Source organism: Danio aesculapii, chromosome 11 (assembly GCF_903798145.1).
Source record: "Danio aesculapii chromosome 11, fDanAes4.1, whole genome shotgun sequence".
Lineage (NCBI taxonomy): Eukaryota > Metazoa > Chordata > Actinopteri > Cypriniformes > Danionidae > Danio > Danio aesculapii.
In genome coordinates this window covers 25,692,119-25,712,794 of record NC_079445.1, presented here as the reverse complement: position 1 = coordinate 25,712,794, position 20,676 = coordinate 25,692,119, and the positions used below count along the sequence as shown (strand labels likewise).

The 20,676-nt window shown below is 35.7% G+C and overlaps 3 protein-coding genes across 3 annotated transcripts; all 3 read right to left on the bottom strand.

Annotated features, from left to right (window-relative positions):
* Positions 1–72: 72 nt before the first annotated feature.
* On the bottom strand, positions 73–11,080 carry gnl3l (guanine nucleotide binding protein-like 3 (nucleolar)-like). Its single transcript, XM_056468764.1, has 15 exons — positions 11,018–11,080; positions 10,870–10,910; positions 7,395–7,502; positions 7,158–7,274; positions 5,558–5,641; positions 5,318–5,453; positions 5,127–5,230; positions 4,837–4,981; positions 3,819–3,906; positions 3,542–3,719; positions 3,324–3,466; positions 2,325–2,461; positions 1,845–2,008; positions 458–629; positions 73–287 (listed from the first exon to the last, which is right to left on the bottom strand). Exons 1-15 carry the CDS (start codon positions 11,028–11,030, stop codon positions 220–222), a joined length of 1,698 nt encoding a protein of 565 aa, XP_056324739.1. The 5' UTR covers positions 11,031–11,080; the 3' UTR covers positions 73–219.
* A 4,149-nt stretch (positions 11,081–15,229) lies between these two features.
* LOC130236905 (red-sensitive opsin-2) lies at positions 15,230–16,738 on the bottom strand. The gene is made up of 6 exons (XM_056467641.1): positions 16,639–16,738; positions 16,243–16,539; positions 15,989–16,157; positions 15,736–15,901; positions 15,410–15,649; positions 15,230–15,328 (listed from the first exon to the last, which is right to left on the bottom strand). The coding sequence occupies exons 1-6, from the start codon at positions 16,736–16,738 to the stop codon at positions 15,230–15,232; spliced, it is 1,071 nt and encodes a 356-aa protein (XP_056323616.1).
* A 1,764-nt stretch (positions 16,739–18,502) lies between these two features.
* LOC130236904 (red-sensitive opsin-1) lies at positions 18,503–20,308 on the bottom strand. The gene is made up of 6 exons (XM_056467640.1): positions 20,206–20,308; positions 19,607–19,903; positions 19,307–19,475; positions 19,009–19,174; positions 18,683–18,922; positions 18,503–18,601 (listed from the first exon to the last, which is right to left on the bottom strand). The coding sequence occupies exons 1-6, from the start codon at positions 20,306–20,308 to the stop codon at positions 18,503–18,505; spliced, it is 1,074 nt and encodes a 357-aa protein (XP_056323615.1).
* Positions 20,309–20,676: the final 368 nt, after the last annotated feature.

The window sequence follows — 20,676 nt, the reverse complement described above, 5'->3', positions numbered from 1 at the left end:
AGAGCTACACTGTAAAAGAAAACCCGCAGGTGATTTGAGTAGAAAGGAAATTAATAAATAAGCACAAAGGTCTAGTTAAGTCATTCTCCTCAGGAAAAATTTAATTTATTTGCATATTTTAAATTGAAGATCATTTAAATATACAAAACTGTTACATTTTTTCGACCACAAATTAAATTAGAATGAACTTCTGAGCGTCCTGACTTGCTGCTCGTCACATCAGCTGTCAGAGAAGGAGAAATTCAAAGCTGCCGTGAGAGAATCTGAAAGTTTGGTGCCGAGTTTATCTATAAAATAAAAAGAAGAAAGCAGTAGTGTTACGATGCAGTTTTAAAGCAGTGTGGTCTGGCTTCCAACATTGAAAATAAGCTGCTCAAAATTAAATTTACATGTCATCAGGCATTTAATTTATTCAAAGTACAAAAACCGAAGATTGAAAGAAGAAACTGGGTCTTACCAGCTCTCTTTTGCTGCTTCTTCCTCTTTTTGTTGGCCGCCTGAAGAGCCTGACCTTGCAGGAGTGGATCAATATCCAGAATGTCCTTCAGATCCACTGGCTTTGGCCCGACAGCTTCAACAGCACCGCTCTTTGTCTTGGGAACTTTGAGCTCAACGGTCATCGGTCCAAACTGAATAGGAGAGATTAGAGTCCTAAATGAAAAATTCACCCAACAATAAAAATTGCCCCATAATTTACTCTTAAGCAATCCTAGATGAATATGACTTTCTTCTGAGTACTTTTACATTTTATCCTGGCTCATCAATGCTGTTTGGTAGTAGTTTTTTTTAATTTTCCAAAAGCACATCAATTCATCATAAAATCTAACCTATATGCCAACAGGGGGTGAGCATGTCTTATGTAGCGGATCAATGTGTTTTTGTAAAGAAGTAAAATTGTAATATTCAAACTATAAACTCAAATATAAAAATAATCAAACTTTTTCCAAAAGCCAACCTCAGCTCAAAGTATAACGCAACACGCATTTGTAGAGGAAATTACAAGACAATCACTTACCACACAATGCTTACCACAGAAGATGACAATGAACAAGAAAAACTGTAGGCTTAGCATTACTGTATAACATTATCCTTGTTCATCTACTCTCACAACAGCTTTAGCTATAAATGCATGTTATGTCCTGCATCGAGATCAGCCAAGAAGCTGTCAAAAACACGCAGTTGCATCTATAATTTAAAATGAATAAATATTTACAAAAACACAATCTGATTCATGCATTAAATCCCTGGAAACATTTGGGTTAATATTATAATGGATTTATGCGCTTTTGGAAGTTTCCAAAACTTGCCTACTGCCCAAACCCCATTAGAAAATGCTAAACTCTTACTGTGAACCTTCGAAAGAAGAAAGTCATATATATCAAGGATTGGGGGTGAACAAATAATGGGGTATTTTTCATTTTTAGGTGAACTACTACTTTAAAACACATCTAAACAAAATCCCCACTCAACTAAACAGCACACTGATTTATAAACATGTATTTATTTATTATTTTTAATTACTTTGATTTATTTATTAAAATTATTTATTCTCTAAAAAATTGAAAATTCTGCCATCAATTACTCATCCTTCACTCGTTACAAAACTTTCAGTCTCTTTCTTTGGTCAAAAATTGAAAGTCATTGACTTCAATACTCATTTTTCTTCTTACTATGAATGTCAATAGAAACTTTCATTTGTGTTCAGCAGAAAAAAGACTGAAAGGTTCATAACTTCTTAAGGGGGAACAAATGGTGAATAAATAATTTTTGATGCACAATCCCTTTAAATGTAGGTCATTATGAAAGGATTTTAGATTAAGAATAGAACTGTGTATTTGCTATACCTCTGGATCCTCATCTGCATCCATTGATTCAACTTTGTCTTGAAGTTCAGGGTCGTATAATGGTTCATCCATATGCAATTCTGCCAGATCTTCCCCATGACCTCCTTGTGTCAACCCAGAGGTAGCCATGCAGAATCCCATCTGTACATCAGACGAGCCACACTCTAAATTGTACAAACATATATTATCAGAAAGGTATAGACCATTTCAATGGTAATGTCATTGGCTCATGAACATTTCCTGCTTGTTATCATACTATATTATAACTGTAACAAGAGGTAATTCAATCATATTTTCACGTTAAAACAGCTATTATAATATTATTTATTAATAAGTGGACCTTTTTGAATTCTCAGAAGCTATGAAAATAAAAACTGTAAAACAGGAAATACAATAGGACCATTGTTATTGTTTAGATTCCTTAAGATGGTCTATAATTAAACATTCTTTTATTTTAGTGATACTACAGAGATCAGTTACCAGCCAAAGCCTCTAGATTGCCCTTCTCCAGTTCATCCCAGTCAAACGCTTTGCCCATCTCAGCTACAATCTCAGCGCTCACATGAGTGGGCAATGTGTGCGTTTCAGGAGGATGTGTGAAGTAACTGATGCGACCCCTGGAAAAGACAGGGAAAAATTACCTTGACCGTCATATAATCATTCACATCCATATATTTCTGCTTGCCTGTCTATTTTTAACTGTTTGGCACCATCTTGTGGAAATATGATACATAGGTTAGTATATGCTCCATTCAGCCAGTTTAATTTCTGTCAGCATTGCGTTTGACGCAATCTTGTAACTGAATAATGCACAGGTTGGTGTATGCTTCATTCAGCTGTATTTCTGTCAGCCTTGCGATTAAATAATTAAAGTTCAGAACAAAGTTGCCCAGTTTTTATGTTTTGAAGCAGTGTAATAAAGTACATCCAGGGTGCCACATTTTTAAAACCCCAACTGCGTAGCGTGGCACCGTTTTATGGCTCTGTGTTTTTGAAATGCTTTGAAAGTTGGAAAAGCACTCAGCTGATTGCTTTTAGAACATGGCTAGCATTTCTGCAGCACTTCAGTGGACATGTGTCGTTATAGAACTCATCACAAACTGCTTTTCCACAAGCAGAGAAACATACTAATAATGTAGAAGGTGTTCAGTGTTACTCAAACATTTATTAAACACCCTCATGGTAAGTTAAAAACACATGAAATTTAAATAATGGAATAAACAATTTAAACACTTTGTCTAATAAAATGTAAATGATAAAATTAGATGTAGCAATGTAGACATCTGAGGAGAGAAAATAAAAAAAACAATCATAGTAATGTCACATAGGAAATTCTGGAACATTCAATTTAATGTTTTTTACTCTATATATTAAGGAAACTGTTAAACAAGTTACAGATTTTTTTTACTTTTGATTCCACAGCCATTATTCACAGTGTAGAGTGCTGATGGGTAACTGATGTTAGGACTATAACCTCACCCTGTCCAATCCATGAGAACGCTCTTGGCAGCTTTGTCAGAGTCAGGAAGTCCTCCTTTCCTCAGCTTGCCTTGACGTCGGGCAAGTAAGGCCAGGAACTCGTGTGCCGTCTGGAAGTCTGGAATTCCATAATGATCTATAATCTACACATGAAAATTGAGTTGAACATTGTGCAATACTGTTTAACACTCATTTAATAAAATTCTATAAGTCGCTACCTGCATTTTATTGCAGCGCCTTAATATGGCTTCAACAGCTGGCAATGGGTCTACTAGCTGTTCGATCTTCACACAGTTGCGTAGGATCATGGCAGCATCACTGGTTAAAGTGGCCATGACGATGCCAGGACAATCTAAAAGTTTGATGTGCTTGTCAAGATGGACCTCCTGTAAACACCTGAGAAACAGAGCGATTTTAAAGTTAGACCTCTGGAAGTTTGCTTAGAAGGGACTACATATAATTTATAGAAAATATCACCAAAGGTCATGAACATACTTTGTAACTCCTGGCGTAGCTCCAACATTACATGCCCGAGCACGCTTTAAGCTGTTAATTAAACTGCTTTTCCCCACATTTGGAAAACCTGAAAGACAGGTTACATGTGATTGCAAAAAGATTGCACTTTACAGTCTTTATAATCATTTAAAAGGGGCAAACAACACAAACTGAGGAGAGAAAGAACTTCTGTTTTCATGCATCTGGTTTAAACAGTTCACTGTACAGCATCTGTGTATAGACTTCCGATGGATCTCACAGTCAAAACACTAATGATATTAGCCAATCAAAACAGCTGTCATTTACTGATACGCCAGTAGACCTTATTTATTTATTTATTTATTTACATGGATTTTAGACAGTGGGACAAAATGAATGTTGGAAAATAACAAAATAAGTTTTAATTTTAATATTAAAACCTATTAATATTAGTTTGTGCAAAAGTTGTTTTCCGATATTAAAAGCTCTGATATTAACTCGCCGACAGGTGTTGAGAACTCAGTCAAAAAAAATAAAAATAAAAAATAAAAATCACAGGCTAATCAGTGCTTGTTCACGCGAGTAACAACCACCACAGTAAGAATTGTCAAAGACGTGATCTAAGAGAATAGTCAATGAGTCGCAGACACCCATGAGATATTTGGCATGCTAAATATCTGGAGCTGTCGGCAAATCAAAATCATGCCATGTGAAATGTGTTCTGACAATGAACTGAACTCAGCATAAAGGGTTAACTAAGATTTTTAGCTCAATGACCTCCTAATATGTTACTTATTAATAGTTATTTAAGGTAGTAGTTAGGTTTAGGTATTGGGTAGGATTAGGGATGTGCAATAAGATCATACTTTATAAGTATCAAGCCAAATAATAATCCAGCAGTTAATATTGGGAATTGGTACTTAAACTGTGTTACTGAAAACTTTCAACATTACAAGAACAAACTCAAAGAACAAACTAAATTAATAAAATAAGCAAACATCATGAGCTCATAAGCATTAAATGTACAGTAAAAGCTTACCAACCACTCCTACAGTAATGGCAGTTTTTATATCTTGGTTCCGGCAGTAGTTTCCTAATAATTTCATTAAGCAATCTGCTCCAACACATGCACTGCTTTCCAGAAGCTCTTGAGTAGCCTGAGTCACAGGCACATGACTGCGTTTCTGTGAACATCACACAACAGAAAATGCTTACTGAAACCATATTTATATTTTAGACCAAAATTAAAAAAAAAAAAAAAAAGCATGGTTCTCTGAATCCGATACTGAAATCGCTGCCGATACCGATCATCAATACTGTAACTCTCACCAAATTTCTGTTCTGCTGCTGAGTGGAAGATTTGAAAGCCACGGTAGGAAACTCATTGCGAAGATACTTGATCCATTTTTCCACAATATCCTTGGACACTAAATCTTAAGGTTTACAAAATCAAAATGTTCTTACTGTTGCAGTATAAACTTGATAAACTTAGCACAGTAATATATTAAGTTCTCTCTTACCAATTTTATTTAAAACAAGTACAATTTTTTTGTTGGTTCCACTTTGGACAACAGCCTGTTCAACCTGTGGACAGCGACAGCCTAAAGGGTCTCTGGCATCCAGAACCTCTAGAATAACATCTGCCGCCTCGATTACCTGTTAATAGGAGAGATGAACGCAATAAAGTGTCATGACTATGTTGCTATGTTTAAGAAAATGTGTACAGTGTTATTATAACAGGCGAGTACAGGAGGCGGTACCTTTTTAAACTCTCTACAGTACGCTTTTCTTGAGTTCTCAGATTCGAAGTTGACATGCTTCTCCAGATTTTGCATCTGGATTTCCTGCATTCATTGAAACAACAGAGTTAAGAAAGGGGTGCAACTCTTCAATATTTTGCACTTGTAATCAGACAAATCTTTAAAAACGCATTCAAATTGTTAAAAAAAATAAAAGATTATGACAAATAAAATATATATTTTTTTTACATTTGAACAACTAACTTAGATTTGAAAAAGATCCCTTCATAATAGGGCTGCACAATATTGGAAAAACCTGTAATATTACGCAATATTTTGGTTTAGTTTGTTTATTTTTAAAGCATAATAAACCAATAGTTGTTGACCATTGTGCTGTACAAAGCTAAAAACAAATGATCAAAAAAATTGAGGAAAAGCAACAGATAAAACACATAAAACAACATAGAATGCATCCAACATACCACACAGCATCAATGATAAATAACAAGGCACCAGATAGGTACAATAGGAAAAAAATTCTCCCAATTTAAAAGCTCTTTCTAAGAGGTGTAGTTTAAGTTTGCCTCTAAACAAAGATTCATTGGAAATTGTTATAGTAGACATAGGTAACCCATTCCAAATTTTAGGACCTACTACTGAGAAAACTCGATTTCCTTTTTTTTTTTCCTATTTGGATTTTGTTTTGCTGTGATATATATTGCGACATGAATATAATTTAACCAGACTATTTGCGCTATGTTTGGAAAGATTTTATTAATTTAATTTAACTAGGGTGACAAAGTCTCTTTCTATGCAGCACTTCAGTTAAATAAACAGTGCTTTAAGGTTTTCTGTGGGGTCCAACAGTATTCAAATAGAAAACTTTTACAATCAAATGTAAAATAACATGGTCATCCTTGTATAAATAATTTTAGACAATAATTCATTCTTTCTTTTTTTCCCCATCGGCAACAGCGGAATTAACCACCAATGTTTCTAGCATATGTTTTACACAGCAGATGCCCTTCCAACTGCAACCCAGTACTGGGAAACATCCATACACGCATACACTACGGCCAATTTAGTTTATTCAATTGATCTATACCGCATGTCTTTGGACTGTGGGAGAAACCGGATCACCCAGAGGAAACCCACGCCAATATTTAATAGCAATAATATTTAGTAATCTAAACCTGTGATGTGACTATTTCAGACACACACTGCGATATCGATGCTCAAATGATTTAGTGTTCAGCCTTACTTCATAATATATTTGAAGATATCATTTCAGATTTCACAACAATATAACATCTTTAACTTTTACCACTTCAGCAATAAACTGAATGTCTTCTCTAAAAAGAGACCAAAGAATTCACCATTTATGGAATTTTATTTTCAGGTCTGTACTTAAAAATCTGTTAACAGGTCATAAATGAATTAAAACTACAGCATTAATATAATTTAATATCCTACAATCCTCTAAAAAAAACAATACAAGACAAAATAAAGTATAATTGAACTGCAACATAATACATTCAAAGGATGTTACATTTTTGAATGGTAACAGTAATATTTTATAACAAAACTTTTTTTTACACTTTGTTATTAGTCAGACACCAACCCTCTGTTCGAACTCTCTCTGTCGTAACTGTATGTCTTTCTGGTAACTGTCCAGACTTCTTCTTTTCATCATCTCTTTCTCTCTTGACAGCCTCTGCCTCTCCTGTTGCTCCTCCAACTAAAAAGTAGTTCAAACAAATCGATATTTTTCATATACAAGTCTTTAACTGGTGACCTATACATAAAACCATGTTATTTAGATGAGGAAACCAGCTACATATTAAAGTTTGTTCCTCACCCTCTGTTTTCGGAGTTCAGCTTGTCTCTGACTGTGTTCTTTGAAGCTGCGCACATTAGGTACTCCAGGATCCTTCTTTCCTCCTTGAGACTGAGTCCCATCTTTAGGCTTGAGGGAAGAGAATCAGATGACAGTCAACAAGAATGTTAGAGTTAGAACTTTATTGTAATTGTAGTGTCATACAACGAACAAACAAAATTTGTTTGGCAGCTCTTAGATACCAACAGCAATAAGATATTTAGAACAAATTTTTAAAAACCAAAGATATGAACAATAAACAAAAGACTGAACACAATGGCAGTTGAACACTGGGACACAATTTATTTCTTAAAATGTTAAAAGTCCCCAGAAGTGCTTTGAAATGCTTGAAATGCTTTTTTTAGCTGATGTGTGACATAATTTGAATTAAAACATGAAGACAGGGTTGGAGCTTAAAAAACCCCAATAGATTTTGTTTTTAAATCACAGCTCTGCCAGTTGATGAGCTCAAGCACATGTGGCAATAGCTTCTTGAAGGGGGCGGGACATAGCAGATACTAGAGAGCTGTTGAATGGTCAGAATTCATTAGAAACTAAAAGCAAGGGCGTAGATTCGCTCTTGACATTGGTGGGAACATACATACCATGAGCACAAGCATTGAACAGCTCAAAGTCTGTTTAAAACATGAATAAAGTAATAATGTAAAATAAACACTTAAAAATACAAATAACAATCCTGTTCCATGCTGCAAAAGTCAATTTACATTATTTTACTGCAGTCTGACTTTGGGGAGGTATAAATGTAGAGAGATTTAGAGAGTTTTATCCTAATTATTGTTTTGTGTATTGTATTGTTTTATGTGTAAGTTAAGAGTTGACGAGGATTACTTGAAGTTGATTAGATTATTGGTTGGGACATTTCAGTAATTGGTGGATATTGGTGGGAACATCCCCTACGTCCATGCAAATTTTACGCCCATATACTAAAGTATGAAGGATGTGACAAACTGCAAGCTTTGGGTGTTTATATCTTCTTAATGCAAAATTTGTCACTGTTTCAGAGCACACTAGTTTATAGACAACCTTAAGACTAAAATCTAAAACAAATTTAATCCTTCTTATTCTTAGTCGACTTGAGAGAAGTCAAAATATACAGAGCTGGAATCCAGATAAAATTCAAATATGGGAATGATTTAATCTAATAACATGTTTGATGTATACAATGATAGTTAGTTACATTATAGTGTCATTTTAATAGTTTTGCTTATTAAATGAAAGACACTGCAGGCAAGCAGGGTAAAAAAAGGCTAATATTTATCATCATATTTCCCCAACTGATTGATATTATGCATTACAGGTAGGGCTGCACGATATTAGAAAATGTTTCTGCAATATATATTGCGATATGAATACAATTTCACCAGATGAATTAAATAGCCCTATTTGGAAATGGTGTATTAAATTTCAATAGATTGGCACGATTTTGTAAGGGAATAAATCATGAAATGTAATATGCAAATATAGGAGTGAAATAAAAACAGTGCTTAATGGTTTTCAGGATATAGTCAAATCATACGAGGTACAGAAATTGAAAAAAAAAAAAAAAAGCCAAACTTAAAATAACACTGCAAAGACTTTACTGTTTACACAGTTCAATACAATTATTTTCTATTAAATATTGTGTCTGAATGCCCTTAGTGCTTAAAAACCTGTGCAAACCATAAACTTTTACTCCATTAAGGTTAAACTCTGCAATAACTCCAAAAAATTATGTGTATTTTGATCTGTGGCTATGTATTTCCAATAAAATAATATATAATCCAAAACTATACAATCACAACTCAACATTGCAGGTCCTGCAGTGTGACTATTGCAGATGCGCACATTGCGATATTGATGCTGAAATGATATATTGTGCAGCCCTAATTAAAGATTTTCTCAAATGTAATTGAATATGTGGTGGTTTGCAAACATTTCTAGCAAATAAAACCAGAACATTGAATGAAGTGATCATTCTTGTTTATTTTATTTTTTTGACATACTTGAGTCGAAGGGTTTTACAGTGGGGATTTGAGGAATCTCCTTTTATGACTCGATCAAATTCAGCATCAACAGCCATAAAATAAATTTAAAAATGTAATACAATAAAACGATCAGGCTGATTATGTAAGAACACATCCTTCAGTAAAACCTTCAGAAAACAGATATGTTAAAAAATGTTAAGTTTGGTTTATATATGTGCAGCTGTGAAGCTTATGAAGTTTAGTTCAGAAGAAAAACTAATTTTGAGAAAAATGCCTTCACACAAGCAAATTTATGATACAAAAAAAGAAACACTTAAAGGTATATTTTGTTTACATTAGACTTAAAAATATATACTTTATGAAATGCCATCTCAGAGGTGCATGACAAACTGTTTTTGCCAAACTGCACAAACAGTACAGGCCCAGGGGAGGGGTTTGGGTGATTCGGAAGACCCTCACTCACAAAGGTCCAGAATTTGTCCCATACATGAGCTTATTTGTCCTATTTTGACTGCTATGCCATCATAAATGGCATCAATAACCCATTGAAAAAGGATTTAAGAATCCTTTGTTGGCTGATGTTTCGGTTTAGTTTTGGCCAATGCTAACAATTATTCTTCATTAGTCCAGCATCCAGCTATGCAAGAAAACATACAATCTGACATGAGAGAAGTCATCTTTCACTAATGTATTGTTTTTAAATAGAGAAAACATTTTACAAGTAACTTTTATTCGAAATCTTGGACCTTATTCTTGAAACAAAAAATGACCTATAAAAAGTGGTGTGCAGCACCAAAAGCATACCATAATAAAATTGATTTGAATAATATTTTGACTATTGATGTTTTTTTTTAAATGAAATTTCATATGTACTTTTTTTTTTTTTTTACAAGAGATGCTAGAAAAATGGTAGAGCTCTACATTATTATTATGTTGTTGTTGTTTTAAATATTTTTTTATTTAAATGGCCAAATTGTGAATGAGGAAAGTTGAATGTGATGGCCAGTTTGTTAATTGGCAAATAAATGACAACAGACTACAATTTTAATTTAAAACAGATTTTTAAAATTCTAATGATATACGAATTAGTAAATTAAAAACGAAGTATTTTTTCATATTTATTTATTCTAAATCTTCAGGAAATATTTTGGTACATCAAAGTGTTGTTATGATGACCATCCGACAAGCTAATTCGGTTAAAACAGCGCTTAAACTATTACTAAAATGCAGTATTAAAATAGAAATTTAAGCGTATAAATGCAAAAAGGTCCACTTTTTAAGGAAAAAGATCCACCCCTTTCACCAGGCTGGCTACAGGCCTGCAGTAACAACAAATAAAAATGCCCTAACATTTGACTGAGTTTCTGGTTCTAAAACTTTTATACAGTTCAATATTTTTATTACAACTAACGTTATATAATAAGCCCAACACTGAGGCGTCAGTAAGTTAGCATGAAGGCTATGTTACTCACCTTTTTACCGCAAAACCCCAGCCGTTTCGCTCGCTTTTGCTCTGTAACACAGTGAACGGTTTTTAACAAGCAAAATCATATATGTCAACAGATCTTTTTAACGCTCGATCAACATAAAAAGTATCAGAGATGTGTTAACGTTACTCACTTGCTTTGGACATGCCTGCACGTGTGAATGTTTAAAGTGCCAGTGTGAAGACTGCGACACACGACAGGCTTTCAAAATAAAAGTCGACTGTTTTGGACAGTTGTAACTGTAACCAACACGGTGAGTTGCATAGACTGTATGGTAAAAAGTCAATCTTGTCAAATGTAAATCATAAATTTCGATATTACGTCGTCAATACAAGACTTAAACCGTATAACACTTTCATCTGATTCATCTGACACTTTTCATCTCTATTTTTCATCTAACCCTAACCCTGATCTGAATAATAGTTGTTTTATAAACTAAACTAAAAGTATATTATATCTGGCTAGCAAGTTATCATATTTATCATATTTACAAGCTTTTTGCACTATACTGTTTTGCATCATACTGTACGTTTTGCTATATACTGTTTTGCATCTGCACAACTCTGATTTGCACTCCTTGGCATGTGCCCTTAAGTGTAAATTGTATTGTTTGTTTTTACTTATTTTTAGATGATATTATATGTGTAATTGTATTTATTGTAATCTCTTTTTAAAATCCCACTTTTTGTATTAATATTATTATTACTGTTATGCACCGAGGGTCTGAGAGTAACGCAATTTTGATTCTCTGTATGTCCTGTACATGTGGTTGAATAGACAATAAAGCTGACTTTAAAGCTTAGACAATAAAGTTCTCATTAATGAGTGATAGTTAAAGTAAAAAGTTCTGTAGTACCATGTTTTTCCAACCATGTTATCACTGCATTTACAGTCTTTTTTTTTGTTTTGTTTTGTTTTGTTTGGTTGGTTATAAGTTCTTTGAAATATGAAAAATGCACTAAAATCTATATAGGTCCTAGGTCTGCACGATATTGGAAACAAACATACATTGGGATATTTGATTTTCTGCTCTTTATATTGCGATATTTCACAAGATAACTTAATTTTAGATTGATTGAGATGATTTTGTAGAGTGCATCTGCATAAACTATAACAAACAAATTACAAGCAGGGATCATTTAAGCACACAAATGAAGGAGTCAAAAATAAAAAATAATGTGCTGTATGCTGTTCATTGTGTAAATAATTAAACACAATTAATGTTTGCTAAAGCTACAAATGTAATAAATCCTTGTGCCCAAACACTTAAACTTAAAAAATGCCTTAAAACCCAAGCAATTGATAAATGTTCAGTTTATTATGGTTAAACTGAAATGACTTCAAAATTCTTGTTTTCTGAACTGTTGTCAACTATAATCCTGACTTCACATTACACGTCCTGTGATGTGACTATTGCATATTCACACATTGCAATATCGATGCTAAAACGATATATTGTACAGCCCTAATAGGTCCCACGAAATTAAAGTTTTTTTTAGATGTTAGTATCAGTATTACTCATTTTTACAATATCTATAAGCTAGTGTGCCGCAAAACAGTGACAAAATTTGCATTTAGAAGATATAAAGCTGATATAAGCATGTAAAGCTGTGTCTAAGGACAACGCTATTTTGATGTCCAATTATGTCAAATGACGTTGATATTTGACTTTTGCCCAAATGAGATTATGTCAAACATCAAATAAAAATGCATATTTCAAAGCTCTTCACGAGACCTTTAAAAATGTTTTTAAAATACATTGTGTAAAATCTATAGGAGCATATCTGAAAATCATCAGTTTTATTGGATAAAGTGGAATGCAAAACCAACTAATAACTGAAAGGTTTTCAAACAAAATAATATTCCTTTCAGATGAAAAAAGTTTGCAATGTTTCTCATGTTTATCTACAAAACTAAAGCGAGTAGATATATAAGAAAATGGTTAAATACATTTTACCAAAGTTTTTTTTATAACTAATGGTTAGTGGTGGAAAGCGTACTGAAAAATTGTACTTATTTAAAAGTACCATTACTTGCCTAAAAATGTAGTGCAAGTAGAATAAAAGTACAGTTGTGAATATTACTCAAACTTTGAGTAAAAAGTAAACCTTTCAAAAGTACTCAAGAGTAGTGAGTATTACACTGTAAAAAGCTGATGCATTTACATGTAATTTGTGGATGTGTGTACGTTCTTTAGTGCATTTAGTTATGCCCAGCAGGCACACAGCATCATAAGACGTTTAATATTAGGTTAGATTTAGGTTGTGATGTCAGATGACCAAAATTCAATGTCTATCCAGCATCTAAGGACAACGATATTTTGATGTCCAATTACGTCGTCAAATGACGTTGACATTTGATTGATTTTAGGTTGTGAGAAAGTGACGAAAATCCAATGTCGAGCCAACATCCTAAACCAACGTCATATTGACGTCAAATACTAACATTTATTCATCAGGTATGACAAACAAAATCCAACATCTGACAGACATCATAGTGGTAACATCCACACAACATCAAGCTGTAACATTATTAGACGACGTTGATATATGTTTGATTTTTAGGTTGGACGTTCGACATTGATGTCGGCCTGACGTTGGATTCTGATGTCAACCCGAGTTTCATTTCCTAACAAAATGCAACATCCCCACTCATCTTCTCATCAGTGAGATGCATCTAAACAGTCTCTGGGTCAATGCGTGTAAAGATTTTGGACATCTTCTTGGATACTTGTAATGCTTCCAGTTTGCTGCAATTATAAATCGCCCATGTCTTGAGGTAGTTCATTATGAGGCGATTTACCTTCTATGTGTGATTTGATTGGACAGGAATCACAGGACTGATTTTTCTAATCCCCATAGACAAAAAAAAATTAAGTAGTGACTGCAGGTTGAAGGAAAGTAGTGAAGTAAAAGTACCAATACAGCACTAAAAATGTACTCAACGGTAAGTAAAAGTACACATTCTTAAAACAACTTAGTAAATTACAATTTCTGAGAAAAACTTCTCAATTACAGTAGTTTGAGTATTTGTAATTTGTTACTTTAAACCAATGCTAATGGTGCTCCACGCAAGGGCACAAAATAACCCAAACAAGAAACATTTTCAAAATAGTTGTCTTTTTTAAATAAAGTGTAAAAAATCTGCTCTCAAGTGACTTGCCCTGATAAACCTGAAGCAAATGTACATGGACATATGCAATGTAGAACACTCAACACATGTGCCCACATATACACAAATACACTCAGCAGTGTTTTAACCTAATGAGTTCCATCATATAAGCTTCCTAGCAAAAGTCAAGACTTTACTGGCCAGCCTAGGTGAAATCCTCTATCCGCTTGATGTGGAATAGAGCTTATACGAGATTACAAGATGTTACCTGGCTTCATGTGCTCTGAAAAAAATTCCTTGTAACCTGCATTCTTGGAAATTCTCTTGGATTTTGCATATGCTTGGCAAACATAAGATGTCATCTGTTTTGTTTATCAGTTCCTGAAGTTATCAGTTCCTTAATACCCAGCAAGCATTTTTTTTTTTTTGTAAAAGATGTCTAATAGATGTCTAATAGACATCTAAACAGAATCATCCTGGCTAAAACAAGGCTAAATTTGGGCTGTCAGTGAAAATCTAATAGATGTCTAAGAATAGGCCAAAACTAGACTCGTCATCAAATAAACAGAAATGAATGACTACACATATAAACTCTATCTAATCTGTCTATTTGACGACTAGTCTAGTTTTGGGCTATTCTTAAATGTCTATTAGATTTTCACTGACAGCCCAAGTTTAGCCTTGTTTTAGCCAAGCTGTCTACGTTCAGACGTCTATTAAACACAAAATTGTTTGCTGGGTATTATTACTCTGAGTATATTTGTCCATCAACTTAAAATGTATTCAGATGTGAAATAATGAAGACAAATAAAATAATGTAGCTTGCAATGAATGGAAGACTACAACGTATCATTTTGCTGCATGATTTATTTTCTTCAGAAAACATTGAAATAACATAAAAATGTATTTTTTTCTCCTTTTTACATTTGCAATTGGATCTAAAAAAACAACAATACGTGTCATAATTGTTTTTACATTATTCATCGAACCTGTCTTTCTTACATTCTTCAGCATGAGAGAACTTTCATGAAAGATTTGAATAACAGCATTGCATCGCAAAATAAATCCACTTAGGACTTACTATATGGTGTTCAGTTTGAGTCCAGCATTGCCATAAAACAGTTTCCTTCAGAGGAGTTTTGCCTACATATGTACAGTCAAGACTATTGCATCTTGGAATCTGAAAGTCCAGGTCTTCCCTCTTGTTCAACAGGAGCTATAAATCACATAAGATTTATGCAGGAGCCACAGAAGACACTTCTGTTTTGGATGTGGACACCTCAGAGCCATCATCCACCTTCTTTCCAAAGAGCTGCATGATGCATACACGGAACTGCAGATAAAGAGAAATCAAGATTATTCATGCAGGAAGTGTTGGCCAAGGTCTGAGCTCTGTTAAACAGCACTGACATACCTGTCGGTTCATGAAGACATAAATGATGGGGTTGTAGATGGTGGCGCTCTTGGCAAAGTAGGCAGGCATGGCTGCTGCCAATGGGTGGAAGGAATAGCCTGGGTTTGCAGCAGCAAAGCAGGCAAAGGCCGTGTAAGGACCCCAACAAAGGCAGAAAGCAAGGATCATGACAACCACCATTCTGGACACTTCCTTCTCTGCCTTCTGTGTGGACTCAGAATCCTTCTGCTGCTGGGCAACCTGGTAGAGACGATTCAAAAGCACACTCAGTTCTCCATAGCAGAAATTTTTCCTTTAAAACGTTTGCTCTCTAAAGGTTAACTTACAGCATGGATGGCCAGGAACACAGCAATGTAGCAGAGAATGATGATTGCAAGAGGAAGGATGCAACAGGTGACCATTAGGACCAGCATGTAGGACTGGACTCCGGGATCCTCGTTTCCTCCAAACACATCAGGGCCACAGGAAGTCTTCAGACCATGAGGCCAATACCTTCAGAGCAAGGATAACAATCCTCATGTACATGTATGACATAATTAAATTATTTAAAGTGCAAAGCTGGACTATTTCATTCCTTACCTGCTCCAGCCAAAGATGGGAGGCGCACACCAAACAGCAGCCCAAACCCAGGAGAAGATAATGCCAGCAGATGCCCATTTACCATCAAACTTGACATTTCCAAATGGTTTACAGACAACCACCCATCTCTCCCAAGAGATGACAGTCAACGACCACAGTCCAGCAATACCTGTAATGTTGGATATCATTAAAAACCTCATCAGATTTTCAGTCAGATGCACTATTCAGTTTGCTTTTTGTGTTTAGTAACTTACCACATACTGACACAGTGTAGCCTTCAAAAATGCACATAGGATGTCCGAGGATAAAGTAGCCGAAAATCTGGTTAATGACACTGATCGTGCTGGCCAACAGAGTCTCTCCCAGATCAGCTATAGCAAGATTAACCAAGATCCAGTTGAGAGGGTGACGGAGCTTCTTGAATTTGGCCGTGGCCACCAGTACCAGGCCATTGGTGAAGGTTGAGGCGATAACCACAAAGAACATCCAGACTGTTGCAACATTGTACACCCATCGAGGGGCAATGTGGTAGTTGGGACCCTCAAAGGGATCTGTAAAAAAACATTATTATTAAAGACTTTCAGAATATTATTCAACCATAAAGCACATGATTTATCCAGCTGTTCCAGAAGATTTAGTTAGTATTTTACCCCTTGTGTTATTGGAGTTGGTATATGCAAAAGCGGAGTCCCTTGTTGTTTCGTCCCCTCGCCGTCTCGCGGCAAATGCCGCATTGGCCCACTCTGCCATTTTGTTAACCCTGAAGATCAAACAAAAAAAAGGAAGTTATTTCCATTTGCCCATTTTTGTGTGACCAAAGATGGTCAAAACCACAATGGTTGTACCTGTCACAGTATTCTTCTCTCTCTGAGTTGGTGGTAGGTCTTTCCTTTGCCCCTTACTTCTCCGATTGTGGTTGAAATCGCAACCAACATTCTGGCAGACAGTGTCAGAGGCATTTTATACCAGCTCATTGCCAGAAAGATTATCCCTCTAACTTTCTGACGGAAGCGAATTAAGGTTAGATGGGAGGCACAGATGTCTCACATAACAGGAAGTGCCCCCAGATCTGCATAGGAAGGTATGGGCCTTAAAGCCCTCTGTGATGTCACACATATTGGATGGAAGCAGAGGTCCTTGCATGCATTTGCACCCGAGCGCACGGGGGCACATAGACGCACAGAATCAAAAAGGTAAGACCTCAATTTGAGGTTAATCTTCCTTAGATAAGAAGTGCTTTTAGTGTCACGTTCCCGTTGAAATTGCTTAGCCCTCCCTCAGGCTTAAACAGAGCAATTGCAATTGACTTGTTCCACTTGTTTGCAGACTCCTAAGTGACTTTAAAGCTGTAAATCCTGTCAAGGACAATAAAACATATTGAGTTGAAAGTTATTTTGCTTTAAGTAGGTTGCCTGTAGGTGTCTGAGGGACTTCAGTTCCAGTTTCTACAGAGTGAAACCTGGAAAAAGTGGGTGAAAGTGAAACCGGGGAAAGATTTTAAATAAAATGTTGAACCTTTTGAACTTTTCAAAGTTTGAAACATAAAAGTAAATTATTGCAGAATAATCATCTGTGAAAGTATATGGGGAATATACTTTATAAAATAATGTCTTTTTATTATTGGTTCTCCTTCAGCTTATGTATTAGAAACAAGGTGTTGATTATGTGTTTACCTATTATAATTAATTCCCAAGGAAATGCAATAAATCTACATTAAAGCCTTGTTTATTAAGCAGTACATGGTGCCAAGGTCAGGGATTCAATCCCCAGGGAAAGCAAGAGCTTGAGTACCTTGAATGTAATGTATTTTAAGATCTGCTAAGTATAAATAAAAATATATTTATTCACACATTTGTCTCCAACATTTATAATTGAAGAAATGCATCTTTGAAAAAGGCCCATATCTTAACTAATTTGATCAAATAGAGCCCCACAATGTAATCTATTCAGAGAGATGTGCATGCAAAATAAAAGAGACCCAGAACAGAATATTTATTTTGCTGCTTTTTTATTTTCATCAAAGAAAAAATAGAACCATATTACATGCTGTACATGGGTAGGCATCTACCTATCAAACTTTTTTTTGTCATTTTTGTTTTCTTGCAAGATGGCTACAAAATTAATTATTATTACATCACCACTAAACATCAGTCCAGCAGAAATTGCACATTAGAATGAGGTGATAATCTTTTACTGTTAGTAAATCCATGCTTATTGTCAAATTCCTTCAAGCAGTGCTATATATTGGTGCACAACCTTCTGAATAGCCAGTTGATAAGAATATCACAGACAAATGAGTATGTTACAATTGATTATCATAAAACTGTAACATCATTCCTGTGGATCATAGGGGCATTGAAAAAGTGATGTTGCCGTGCAACAAGGTATTCCCCATCACTCCAAGGGAAATATCTGGAAGCAGAGTTGTCGAGATGCAGTGTGGGCAAACAAGGAATATAAAAAGTCTCATTTTCATCTTTTCTCCCCATGTCTGATTCAGATCTGGTGCACAACTTATGCAGGAGCCACAGAAGACACTTCTGTTTTGGATGTGGACACCTCAGAGCCATCATCCACCTTCTTTCCAAAGAGCTGCATGATGCATACGCGGAACTGCAGAAAAAGAGAAATCAAGATTATTTATGCAGGAAGTGCTGGCCAAGGTCTGAACTCTGTTAAACAACACTGACATACCTGTCGGTTCATGAAGACATAAATGATGGGGTTGTAGATGGTGGCGCTCTTGGCAAAGTAGGCAGGCATGGCTGCTGCCAAAGGGTGGAAGGCATAGCCTGGGTTTGCAGCAGCAAAGCAGGCAAAGAACGTGTAAGGACCCCAGCAAAAACAGTAGGCGAAGATCATGACAACCACCATTCTGGACACTTCCTTCTCGGCCTTCTGTGTGGACTCAGAATCCTTCTGCTGCTGGGCAACCTGGTGGAGACGATTCAAAAGCACACTCAGTTCTCCATAGCAGAATTTTTTCCTTTAAAATGTTTCTTCTCTAAAGGTTAACTTACAGCATGGATGGCCAGATACACAGCAATGTAGCAGAGAATGATGACAGCCAGAGGGATAATACAGCAGGTGATCATGAGCACCACCATGTAGGACTGGACTCCGGGGTCCTCGCTTCCACTGAAGACATCAGGGCCACAAGAGGTCTTCAGACCATGAGGCCAGTATCTGTAATAACATTTAAGGTTCTGTAAAACTTGGTCTCACAAGCCAAAGTGTTGTTTCCTATGGATACAAATGTGTTCTTTGACAGAATTCTGTCAAATTCTTACATTTTGATGTTTAAATAAGTGATTGTACCTGCTCCAGCCAAAGATGGGAGGCGCACACCAAGCAGCAGCCCAAACCCAGGAGAAGATAATGCCAGCAGATGCCCATTTAGCATCAAACTTGACATTACCAAATGGTTTACAGACAACCACCCATCTCTCCCAAGAGATGACAGTCAAGGACCACAGCGCAGCAATACCTGTAATGTTGGATATCATTAAAAACTTGACTCAAAAATGTGACACAAATAAAGATAATGAATAGTGGTGTAAAGTATAAATGTGCACTTTTTATTTATTTGTAAAATCAGATGTTTTATTAGTAACTTACCACATACTGACACAGTGTAGCCTTCAAAAATACACATGGGATGTCCAAGGATAAAGTAGCCAAAAAACTGGTTAATGACACTAATCGTGCTGGCAAACAGAGTCTCTCCCAGATCAGCTATAGCAAGGTTGACCAAGATCCAGTTGAGAGGGTGACGGAGCTTCTTAAATTTGGCCGTGGCCACCAGTACCAGGCCATTGGTGAAGGTTGAGGCGATAACCACAAAGAACATCCAGACTGTTGCAACATTGTACACCCATCGAGGGGCAATGTGGTAATTGGGACCCTCAAAGGGATCTAGAAATACAGAGAAATATCACCATTTTGATGGGTTCTCACCTAATATCTGTTTAAAAACACTTTGAAAGCACTAGTCTGAAATTGGTTTGTGTCCTGTATGATATTTCAGGAAAACTGTACATGAAGATGAGCAGACCAAACATTTAAATTCTTAAACTATTGAGAAACAGTTAAGAGCTATCGGATGCTTTTATGTAGCTTTCAATGTGAACAAAATCATGATCATTGATCCATTGAATGTGCCTATTTAAGTCTTCTCAAATTACAAATATTTGTATGAAAAAAGTTGAAAGACTCACCCTTGGTGTTATTGCTGTTGGTATATGTGAACATTGCTTCTCTCGTGGTTTCATCTCCCTTTCGCCGGGCTGCATAAATTGCATCTCCCCATTGCTCTGCCATTTTGGGGTTTGTTGTATAGCCCAAATCTGTAGTTTTTAGCTGTTGTAAAGGTGTGGGCTTTGGCTCTTCTACTGTCTGCTGTCTCTGGCCGACTGGCACCAACACGACACTGGGCTCTTGACAATGTGCTTTTATAGTCTAAAAAAGAGGGTGCCCTTGCTTAGGGTGAAGAATTGTTGAGGTCAAAACAGGTATTGGAAGCAGAACAAAGATTCATTCATTAGGCTTAATCAAGGCCTAAGCCACGGTTCCATCATTGGATTGTTGAAGCCATCACAGGTAAACCTAAACAATGCATGATTAAATTTGGCAATCAAACCAGTAGTGCTTAAGGTGAAGGGCCTGGTGATACTTTGAGCAGGTTGGTG

Excerpts from the sequence above, each read along its gene's own strand:
- gnl3l (XM_056468764.1), bottom strand. Across the intron at positions 3,467-3,541 it reads GGCGCTGCAATAAAATGCAG|ATTATAGATCATTATGGAAT; the intron begins GTAGCGACTTAT and ends TTTCATGTGTAG. Across the intron at positions 630-1,844 it reads ATGCAGATGAGGATCCAGAG|TTTGGACCGATGACCGTTGA; the intron begins GTATAGCAAATA and ends TCTCCTATTCAG.
- LOC130236905 (XM_056467641.1), bottom strand. The coding sequence starts at position 16,738 with ATGGCAGAGTGGGCCAATGCGGCATTTGCCGCGAGACGGCGAGGGGAC. Across the intron at positions 15,650-15,735 it reads TGTTCCTGGCCATCCATGCT|GTTGCCCAGCAGCAGAAGGA; the intron begins GTAAGTTAACCT and ends CGTCTCTACCAG. Across the intron at positions 15,329-15,409 it reads ATGTCTTCATGAACCGACAG|TTCCGTGTATGCATCATGCA; the intron begins GTATGTCAGTGC and ends CTTTATCTGCAG.
- LOC130236904 (XM_056467640.1), bottom strand. The coding sequence starts at position 20,308 with ATGGCAGAGCAATGGGGAGATGCAATTTATGCAGCCCGGCGAAAGGGA. Across the intron at positions 19,904-20,205 it reads CAACAGCAATAACACCAAGG|ATCCCTTTGAGGGTCCCAAT; the intron begins GTGAGTCTTTCA and ends CTGTATTTCTAG. Across the intron at positions 19,175-19,306 it reads CCCATCTTTGGCTGGAGCAG|ATACTGGCCTCATGGTCTGA; the intron begins GTACAATCACTT and ends ATGTTATTACAG.